Genomic DNA, 11,393 nt, shown 5'->3' on the forward strand with positions numbered 1-11,393 from the left:
TAGCAAAATGGCCAGAAAATTTAAGAAACTGCCTACCAGCACCGGACCTTAGTTTCTTATAAAAAATACGTGTATTTTGATTGAAGGGCACTGTATGCGCTTGTATTTGATTCTCTGAACAGGCAGACTTCTGTTAACTTTTACTTCAATTTCGTTTAAAGGTTAAAACGCAAAATAGCGAAGTGGGAGATTTCTTTGAAAATGTATCTCCTATTGCAATGCTTGACTTAAACTTTACTATGTTATTCATAACTAGTGATATTTTCATGAGCCTTCAATGCTTGTAGAAAATGGGAACGAGTGGACCGGTTTTTATTAAGTTTAATTTCTGAATGATTGAACTGTCTTTTTTATGAATGAATGATCACATTAGATTTGATAATGTCCTTAGTGAAAGTTTAACACGACCGCCATCCTCGATCTCGTGTGATTCCAGCTCAGCTACAGTTGTACAGTTGATTCGCGCCACAAAAATGTGAACAGTTAGGTTTAATTCTCTTGGTTTGTTGTGTAATGAGGATTAGTTGCCGTGAGATTAAAAGGACAGCTTTCTTGCTTTATAACCAAGTAACTACAAGGGCTAGAAAACTAGCTTCAGGCCACTGTCTCATATCGGCTAGATTGCGGTGTTTGGATGTTTTGAAGTACATTCATCCGATCAAGTTTACAAACACATTTATGATGGTCCTTGCTTCCAGAACCAGAATCATAACCACAATAAAATATCAAAGCTCATAGCGTTCGGATTAGATTTCGTTGAAGTTAGCAAAGTATGTCAACAGGTGAATGTTATCAGAAAAAAAGGGTTTCTTAATCCAACCCGCACGTTTCTTGTGACTTTATGTTGATATGGAGCGCGATTGTTCTCACTTTCAGTGTTAAAGTGCTGGTGGAATCAGCAGCCTTTCTTTCCATAATTTTATTCCCCAAATTTATGTCAGATCTTCATATTCAGCTTGGTAGCAGCTTTTTCTGAAATAACAACAGTTTTGATTTGTGATGTTGACATGGCGTTTGTTTTTTCTATGTATGAGAGTTGCTTCTCAAACTTCCTGGTTGCTACCTACTATTTTGCGTAGACAGTTGTTGCGCGCTCGTGTCAATCGCTGCAGGTTTACTTCAAAAAGCAACCTACAATAGCATTTCTAAGAAAAGCCTGGAATTTTTTTTTCTTTTTTAATACTATGCTGATTGTAGATGTTCAGTCAGCTTTTTAAGTCGTTTTTGGCTCAAAACTACTTATAGCATACCAGGGTTGTCGGAGGGGGGAGACCCTTGGGTGGCTCTTTCTCCCCCAAATGATAACTCAACAATCATCCATTGTTAGTGGGCGAACAGATTTTGCAGCCTTCTCACACCCCTCCCCAAAAATATAAGATTTTGTCAAAGTAAACTCCATATTGTCATGTAATATAGTCCTGTTAACATCGTTTTACATGTTTACGGAATTCACTCTTTTATATTTAGAACAGAAATTTGCATTTGCAACTCTGAGTTTCAAGCTTAATGTGATACACAAGTTATTGTTACTCTACTCTTCTACTCTTTTACAATTATATTTAAAAAATATTTTTCGAAAGTATTTTTCAAGGATTGGAACATCATCCTTTGGTCACGATCTTTGTTTATGGTGTTTCAAATTTCATCCAAGCAAGTAACCTGAACTTTCAGTATCATTAAAAAGCTGTAATTCTTTAACAGGCCATTGCAACAAATTTATCGAGTATTTTGTTTGTTTTTCAGAAAGTATACAGAAACCAGCCCCCAAGAACAGGTGAGCGCTTTTGCAAATATTTTTCCTCGGAAGTATTACCAGAAGTATTTAGTTTTTGCTCTGTAAGGTTAATCTTGGTTTTGTACTAATTCTTCTTGGAACTTTAATGACGATTGTATCATAAATGTAAAGTATTTGATTATTTTACATTTGTAATACAATCTTTATTATGATTAATGACAGTTTAATGAAAAGAAAATTCCTTGAAATTTTCTATTAAAAAGTTTCGCTTGCAATATGGCGAGAATTCTGACAATGGGAACGTTAGCTGAAATGTTTCATTAGTCTAATTTTATGGTCGAGTTTTCTTATTGTGCTTTTTTCGCTTAAAAGACGCAGTAACATCATTAATGTTTTCACAATGAAAGCCCACTGTTTTAATTCAGTCGTTTGAAGAATAAATGCCTTTATATTTAATAAGATCTTTTCCTAAGCCTCAAGGTAAACTGAGTGATCATGGCTTAACATCAATTGCAGTGTTTGTAAATCAAGTATTTGAAGTGCGATTTTCCCCTTTCTGGAGTTTCTGCCGAAATAAAAGTTTCATTCATTGCTTTGACGAAGACTGGAATCTTTCTATGCATTTTTGAATTCTTTGTGCCTATTTGTTGCTAAACTTTGTTAGATAAAAATAATATTGACTCGAGGATTTTCTTGACATTTTCAATCTTTCTAGTAATAATTTTATTTACATATCTCAAGATTCTGTTTTTTGTCATCGTGCTTTTTGACCTCATATTCTCTTGACCTCATAAATTCGCTTATTTTGGTATTTCTTCAGAAGTACTGCCCTAGGAATAGAATTTTTCTAACAATCTTTGTTTCTTTGTATTTTTTTCTTGTTACTTTAGATTTTTGGGCCTATGCAAAAATTACCCACTTTAAGCGTGAAATTGTTGCTAATTCAGAAGTGATGAATTGCGATTCCGGTGTTATTAGTAGTAAACTGTTAGTTTTGAATGTTGACGTGTTGTGATAATTATAAGGTTAAAAGCATATGTGGTTGTAATTTAATATTAACTTTTTGCAAGCTCAAGTGACTGTACGTAAAATAATGTCAATATACAATCACATTTTTCTTACATATTATGACACTTTCCATTTGTGTTAAGATGTGTACCTTATTACCTATATATCCAGCAACGTAAGATTTTTATATATCTAAGAGTTTTTTTTCTCGGGTAACAAGCAAAAATTTCACAGAGTGCGATAGATAGCACCCAGTGTTTAAACAGTGTTAACCCAATGTTGAAATCAACCGATTATTACTTGGTTCTCACTGTACCCAAAGTCTTTCTGAATCCTTTATGAAGAAATAACGAAGGTGCACAACTCGTACTTTTCCATTGAACCTAAAATTCTATTCTCAAGGTTTCAACGCCAAGTGGATTTCCTTCAAATTTCAAGGATCTCATCGAAAAAGCGGTGAGCTATATTTTTTTTTCAAATTAATTTTTATATCCTTTAGTGGTTTTTTAGCGATCAAACTTTTTTGTAAGTTTAGAGACAAATTTTCGTGACCGTAGTCTGTAGCTTCAAATTCTGAGAGCGGGCCTGTAGTTTGGGAAACTCATTTAGGTTCACCGGTAGAGAACAAGTGTCGATATGTTTTGCAGAAGAAGGCAATCTTTCACTTTTCAATTCCGGTAGAATGTTATACTTCAATGATTAGTTGAAGAGGTCTCGCAGCTTAGATAGAAGCATATGGGTGCTAGAATTCTTTTTAGGCCCGTTTATATTTTATACACCATTATATTATGTATTATATATTTTCTGCACTTGAGGTCTCATACCAAAGTACGCTGGTATCTGAAAATATATCCTTTAAGATAGGCTACATGAAATTTTATGTCTAGTTGTATATTTTGCACGCAAATTTAGGTCCTTGATAGGCTACATGAAGTACTTGAGGTCAAAGAAAGGATCTCATTTTACCAAGAATAGAAAAGCTTAGCCCTTGATTTTCATATGATATTGAAGTTATGGATATCGCTGTCTAGTTGCTAAATGAGAAGCAAGGTTAATCTAGAAAGCAATACTGGCACTCAATACGAAGCTTTTAATCAAATTGTCAGAGAGCTGCTACCCAACCTTGATATCCGAAATATAATACCTTGAGTGATTGCATATGTGAAGTGTCTAGATCTGATTGTGCACAATATGGTTTATCAAAAACCTGTGAAAAGACACAAATAGATTTTGACCAAAGATCTGGAATGCGGGACTTATTAGCCATTTTCAAATTTCATCTCAGCTTTCAAGTGACGTATTGATTTCTTAGTCTAGATTTCCTTACAGAAACAGAGATTTTTCCTTGCTCAGACAACACATTAAATTTTTCAAACGTAAAACTGTATACAACTTACAAAAGAAACAAAAATATTTCTATAATCTCGGATTCTTTGCTTAAGAGATGTTCTCGTCTCTTTTCGTAGTACGCTTTGTCATGTTTGTTCTAAAATGAGATACCCCCAGCCTGATAGATAAGCACGATTTTTGTTTGGAATTGATCAATCAATCTTCCTTCACTTTCAGCCAGTTTTAATACCGACCCTTATAAGTAGCATGTGAGGTGCTGTCCTGTTTGTTTGTTCCATATATAACTAACAATTCTAGTCACATTGCTTGAAGCTGTTGCGTCATCTGAACCACTAGATCTCTTTTTTAATTACTCTGCTGAAATGGGCTTTTGTCGACTATTTTCATTAGTTCAGTTTCTACGGGGTGAATCACCGGTAGTTTGAAAAAACCATCGATGTTTTCAGTGCCTTTGACAAAATTTAAGTAATGATATAAACCTAAATAAACCCATGAACACTTAATGACAGAAATTACATTCTTCAAGAAACAGAAAACTTTTTTATTCTGCTGGTCTAATTTTCCCTATATTTTCATATTAATTTTAGCTGAACAGCTTTTATAATGAAGATACAGACTGCATACAATCAATTCTTGTTCCACAAAACTGGAAACGCTAAACTATAGATAATTGAAATTCTCTTATGATAAATGGTTCTCTGACGAAGAAATTAGTATTTCTTATTAACCTGAAAGCCACAGATGACATCATCTACTGAGAATATGATTTGAAATGAGAAATGAAAGTATCGATCTTTAGCCGAGCAAGCACTTGGGTGACTGATCCGCATAACAAAGTGTGCTTTCAATTGATAGAATCAGTTTGTCGCTGCCATCCATATTCTCATTGCATTTGATCTGATGTTACAATACTAATCAGTCTTTGTAGGCCCAACCACATTTCTCCTTTCACTTTTCTATCTGCGAGATCTGCCAATTTTTCTTGCATGCTGATGCTACTACTCAGTAAAACAAGTAACGTCTCGCTATTTTTCTGACAGCTTATCAGTAGCCGTTCACCCTCTCCCTTAGTTCATACTTGATGAAATAAGACAGTCCTTAACTTTCATGTCTTGGATTTTTAACTTTGCCTAAATCGTTAAGCTTTCGAAATGGAGATGCCCATTTTGAGAAAAGTTTGAACTGTTTCTTGCTTTGCAAGCAGTAAACCATGAAAGCTTGGTAAACCGTAACATTTCTATGTTCACCCCCCCCCCCCCCTCTTTATTTCCATGTGTTATATATTTTATTGTTTATTTCTCTACTTGTCATGCCTGTTTTTCCCTTAGCTTGCCATTAATGGCTGCGGAGATCTTCTAAAACATGTTCCGTTCTAAAGAGGAATGTTTAGCTAAAAAGATACATATAGCTGAAAGGAAATTAGTTTGCTAAGAAGTTAATATATTTTTAAGATCAGTACTGCAAACTTTGAGCAATAATGATAGTTCAGGAAAATAAAGAAAATCTCGATTTTGATATAGGCTAAATTTGCTATCCCTAAATGCTCCTGTTTTAAATAATCTGAATGACACTGTTATAGTGTAATCTTTCAATGACAATTTAAATCATTTAAAGAATTTACCTCCTTTTGAATATAATGGTCAAGATTGATGTTTGCTCATTATGATCTCTTTCTTGTTTTTTCAGGCTGAAGAGAACAACATCCTCTTTATGCCCATGCCCAACAAACGCTTCGAAGGTAAAGCAATATATTCATTTGGAAAATCAATGGTTTATTTGGATCGAAATGTGATATTCACGAGTTTTCAAGGCCAGTGGAGACCTACATCGCTGCAAGATCTCATCAACACGTCTCGTTGATTCAAGGTATGATTACACCCTTAAATATTGAATAAATCAAGTATTTTTGATCAACAAGTTTTTCCTTATTGAGTGATAAAGTAAACTTGCCATGCGTAAATTAAAATCTATCTTTTCAGCAATCTAAGGTTTTTCATTCTCAAAACGTATCGCCGTTCTCATTTCGAAGATTTCTTTGAGTTTCGATAGAATTGTGAGCTATTGGGTGTTAGTTATCAGTCTCGGACCTTACCGTGGACAAAGTACATGTTTTGTTTCCAGCTCCAAATGGTTGTCTCGCTGGTTTTATTCTCTTCACTCGGGAACTTCAAGTTTCTGTAAACTATTTAGGTTCTGTCGATTCGTCCATGAAATGTAAATGCTGCTAATGATTGCTTAAATTGTTGTAAAACCCAAGTAATTGAGATGGTGCGAAAAATGAATCAATGGCTGTTTGGAATTTCCACAAATATGCATTCATAGGATCCGTGCCCAAACAACTATAATTGGGAAGAAAGGTCGTTTCTCATTTTGTTATCGTTTTTCGGGTCTATCTTTGTCCCGAAAGTCCCAGGACTTCTCACTTAAACTCTTTAGCATGTGTGGGTTACATGGAAAATGATTGGTGAAACAAATAGCTCTAAGGTTTACAACTTGCGAACGATTAAATTTCGTACGATGACGACGAAAGTAGGCAGTCAAAGGTAGATAGCTCTCGGGTTTTTGTCAATTAACACTACAATATACAGCTTTGTTAATTTCTAGCCACTATCCTTCTTTTGATACTTACTGGTGTGTCAACGGTTGAATGTCGAAACATTTTTACACAATATTTCGCTTTTTTATGCCATTTTGTTGTGTTGAAGGTCCACCTTATTGCAATACCGTTTCTACACATAACTACTCTAGTTGATGTATGCAACCAAAAATGTTATTGTATGCCAAATTGGCTTAAAAATTGTGCTGCAGTTCTAAATTCTAGAAATAAAGGAAATTTCTACTTTTACATTGTAAATTTTATTTAACGTCTTCAAAAAGAAATAAAAAGGCTGATGCCACCCCTATTAACTATGGTTTTTCGTTAACTCGTGAAATTTATTTAGAGCTACAAGAATTGGCATTTGTTACAAGATTATATTTAGTTAAAAATCAAATCGTGGTCTAACTGTGATTGTAGAGATTTACTTAAAAATAATGCTCTATTATCATAGACACTGAATTACCTCTCTAATCATTGGTAAATGTCTTAACTAGATATCGTTGTCACGAGGGAAACTGCTGAACTCATTTACTTCTAAGCTTATTATTTTGTTATGTTGAAGGCCAAATCAATCCTTCAAAGATAATTTATCAGGGGTTAACTTAATTATTAAGGAAATTCCGAAATATTAATGTGTTATCTTATCCAAATCATTTCCTGTGAATAAATCCATAGCGAAAGTTTTCCGAAAGCATCTTTGAATTTCATTTGTTTTCTCCTATGCAACCACTACCAATACTGCACTTTTCATAATACTGTTTAACGTGAGGTGAAAGGCAACCGACAGATACCTTGTCTTAAAGTGTCCTAAACCATCTTTCAACCAAACAATCGGCCAATCAGTGAGCCTCATACCACTCATACGCTTTTTGATTCGCTTATATTGATTTGCATATGGCTTATGTCACCTTATTATCTGTCCATTGTGATAATTTAGGAAGATATTTCGCGTTTTTTTATCAACAGATAGACTTTCCCATTCCACTAAACCCTTTCCCGGCCTTCGACTACCGAGAACCTCTCTATGCTAGGTCCTATACTCTTTTTGCTTGTATTTTCTCATGCTCTTCCTCTTTATAATATGCCACGTTCTAGAATAGATAACCTTTGTTTCTCTTCACAGACATCCTTCTGAATGCCGGTCTGTTTCCCAGTTAAGACCACTAATTTGACGTTACGTCAGCTGCCCGGTTTAATATTGGATGCTTAAAGTGTTTTGCGATCAACGAGCATTGTTAATGAGGATACCCGCTGCTTAATCGTGGATTTTACGGTAATCGTGTTTGTGATGAATTTTCTCGAGGTCTTAAATGCATTATACTTGACGTAAAACTCGTAAACTGCAAGAATAACATTGATACCAGAAAATGAGCCGTGAATAAATCTGCAAGTGATATTTGATTTTATAAAGTCAAGAAACGCTGGGAATTTTACTAAGTGCACTGAAAGGAACTGATATGTAGCTGTTCTTGGTGACGTCAGCATAACTCAATCGATTTGCGAACACTGATGTTGGTCATGGCTAGTACAGAGTGCACAGATCCTGTAAAGATTAAATCCAAAAGAACTTTGGCCTGGAAAAGACCTGCTACTATGCTTAAGGCTAAAGACAAGATAGACTTTTTCTAGAGTTTACTTTTGGGTTTTATGATGAACAGCAATGAGTTATTCAAGTTGTATAAAGGTTCCAGAAAAAAGTGGGGACGTTGAGGTTGTTGTATGGGTCACAAGACGAACTGAACCAGAAAGGTCCGCTGCCGAAGATCAGTACACTGTTAGAAAATTTTAGGCTGCCTCTTCCATTGTCATTTCCTGAGCGCAAATACTACTTAAACTGTCTAGACTTCGAATATTTTGTTTGTTAAGATATTTTTTGTTGACCATGTTTTGATAAAGTGCCTAACTGTATCTATGAAATTCTTACTAATCTGACCCTTCTATTGACTACGCTTAACCTATGTTTAGATATCAGATTCATTGCAAGTGTATTTTCAGCCTATTTTCACTCACTAATCTCATTTTCCACCTTGTTTGCCAGACAAGCTCTCTTAATCAGACAAACGCAAGAAATAGACACAGTAATTTCTCTTAAAGGGATGTGTTTGATGTAGCTAGGTAGCACAGCTTCTCTTTCGTCGTATACATATTTATATAGTAAATCATCAAATCTATCCATGGATTACACGGTCATATATTTTGTACATGGTTTATCGGTTCATATATTTTCCAATCAACTTAAAAAGCCTGTCTGCCCGTTTTATTTTGCGTAAACGTACATAGTGGTAGTTGCGTAAACGGGTTTCCAAGCTCGTGTATCAATTGTACGTTTGATAAAAGTAATGTGCGCCTAAACAAAGTTACAAATGCAAAAAAATAGAATTAAACCATGCTACTATAATGGATTTAACCAAAATTAAAAAAGTGCATATCGCGTCTTTCTTACACAAGAAGAGCAGTTTATAACAATGCTTAAGAGCTACGGGGTGAAGTAAAGTCATTCTTACAAGGCATCCTTATAAGGCATTCTTACTAGGCATTCTGACAGGGCATCCTTCCAATGCATTCTTTCGAGGCATTTTTACAGGGCATTCTTCCAAGGCATCCTTCCAAGGCATTCTTTCGAGGCATTGAATCATTTTTAAAGGACAGGGTATACCCATATACATCAAGTTGTGATTTTTAACCTGCATTACTATTTGTGGACCTGATGAAGTTATCTGGTAGTGATTTTGTAACAGGTTTTTTCAAAGCCTGCCCTTTTCAAATGGTATGATGGTCGGGAAGTAAGCCACAATTAGTGACAAGATCTAATTAGTTGTGAGCTTGAATGCTTCTCGATGAAGGAGACTAGCTGGCAAACCGAAGCATATGTAAATGTAAAGAATAGCTGCCTCACAATGGTTGATATACGAGGGGGGGGGGGGGAATCCATTTATTTTCTTTATGTGAATTAATTTACAGATAAAGGGAATTTACACTGGTTGATATTGAGTTTAAACTTATTCAATAAAATATTTTCACGGTAGCTTTCTTCCCGACTGGCTATTTTCACGGTGGCTGGCTATTTTCATGTTATTTGTAAGAAAACCACATTTTCGAATCTACATAAGCATTGACTGTAAATTAAGCAATTCGCGGAAACAGAAAATTTTTTTTAAAGCTCTTAACAAAGTTGAAAATTGCAATTGTGTGTCCTGAACATAGTACATTTCTATTATACAGTGGTTAAAATAATGATATACTTTTTAAAAAAGTAACGAATATAAACTGTACAGCTTTTGTCGTTGTCAACTTAATTTTTTCATATCGTCTTTACTAGAAGACCCATATCTATCTGGTGCTCTGCACACTTTGCCCGTAATCGATGATTTAACTTAATATATGCTTCTATAACTGCTATACAAAATGTTCTTGTCCTACTCTCCAGTTTTTATAGTTCGAATTCGTTGCTGCAACATTGCAATGTGTTGCATGTGTGTTGCAGCAAAGTTGCAGTTGCAGCAACATTGCATGAGCTCTAAATGTCTGAGTGTGGTCTTCTAAACTTCAGCTGCGGATAAAAGCCCTTGTTCATGTTTACTGTCCAGCCAATGCGAGTTGCTCTGCCCATTTTGGTGTTGATGGCTTACAAAGGATACTTCAGTTAGCAAGTCTCTCTGGTGCCCTTGTCTCTTCTGACAACAGCACAGTTTCTTTATAACTTTCCGGTCTTTTGTGAATTCTTGGTAGAATTCATATTTGTAAAGAATGTACAAGCAAGGATTTAAGATTGATGTAAGATATTTGATGATGATCAACGCGTGAACTACTCGCATCGGTATTTGTATGAAAATTTTCGGGAAAACCGACGCTAACAGGCGAAATATGACTAGCGGTGTCCAACATAAGATGAAAGCAAAGAACATCACAGCAAAAAGAATGACCGCTTTAGTCTCGCGTTTCAGCATCTCCTTGTCCCGCCTCTCCGTTGTGAATTCGCGTTCATCTCTCCCCAATCGTCGTATGGAATGAAACATCAGGACGAAGAGTATCACCAATGTTATCACAACGAGGAGATATGTGGAACTGCCGACAATATAGAAGATCCTGTCGTACCGCAAAGCAGTCTTTCTTTTCTCGTTGTATAGCGTAAAGTTTTTTATATGCGTTGGTTTGACGCTCAAAAGTGGCGCAAGCCATACAAGGCGTACGAAGCTGACAATCAGCGGCAGCGTCCAACTGGCAATGATAAACATTATGATTTTACGTTTCGTGACGATGCTCATATACTTAAAAGGAAAGCAGATCATTAAGTATCGATCGATGATGATGCCGCATAAAGTCATCATCGTTGTTGCAGCGCACATAATTGTTATTATATCAGCTGTCAGTAGAAATGTAATACTCTCCATCATGTGTTTAGCATTCACCCTTTCTGCGTGCACCATCGAGGGTATGTTTACTGCGCCTGTCATAAATTCCGATAATGCCAAGCTAAGTAGCATGAAGTTTACCTTTGACAGCAGGTTTTTGTACCTCATGAAGAGTGAGAGTGAATACGAGTTTGAAAATATGATGAGAACAGAAACTGTAATGAGAAGGCCATGGTATATGTTGGTTTCCTGTTCCATATCTGCTCATCTAACGCCTTGTTTTACGACCTGCAACAATAGATAACGTAGGTAGAATGTAACTCATGGTCTTTTTCAACAGTTATCAACC

General features: G+C 35.5%; 2 protein-coding genes across 10 annotated transcripts in view; one reads left to right on the forward strand and one right to left on the reverse strand.

Annotated features, from left to right (window-relative positions):
• Positions 1–11,393, forward strand: part of LOC135682808 (tuftelin-interacting protein 11) — a 38,349-nt gene that overhangs the window by 17,701 nt on the left and 9,255 nt on the right. The window contains exons 23-26 of one of the 2 annotated variants that reach the window (XM_089113192.1): positions 1,744–1,774; positions 3,146–3,199; positions 5,780–5,959; positions 7,816–8,624. In XM_089113192.1, the coding sequence (XP_088969318.1) occupies positions 1,744–1,774; positions 3,146–3,199; positions 5,780–5,953 (259 nt within the window). In that variant the 3' untranslated portion in view covers positions 5,954–5,959; positions 7,816–8,624. Of the gene's footprint in view, positions 1–1,743; positions 1,775–3,145; positions 3,200–5,779; positions 5,960–7,815; positions 8,625–11,393 lie in introns of those variants that run through there. The other variant, XM_089113193.1, reaches the window with a different exon arrangement.
• Positions 8,764–11,393, reverse strand: part of LOC135682810 (beta-2 adrenergic receptor-like) — a 49,656-nt gene continuing 47,026 nt past the window's right edge. For all 8 annotated transcript variants that reach the window (XM_065197856.2, XM_065197854.2, XM_065197852.2 and 5 more), the window contains one exon: positions 8,764–11,332. In XM_065197856.2, coding sequence (XP_065053928.2) covers positions 10,232–11,302 — 1,071 coding nt within the window. In that variant the 5' untranslated portion in view covers positions 11,303–11,332 and the 3' untranslated portion in view covers positions 8,764–10,231. The remainder of the gene's footprint in view (positions 11,333–11,393) is intronic.

The sequence above is a fragment of the Rhopilema esculentum genome, chromosome 16, assembly GCF_057945365.1.
Source record: "Rhopilema esculentum isolate cy_ngs chromosome 16, ASM5794536v1, whole genome shotgun sequence".
NCBI lineage: Eukaryota > Metazoa > Cnidaria > Scyphozoa > Rhizostomeae > Rhizostomatidae > Rhopilema > Rhopilema esculentum.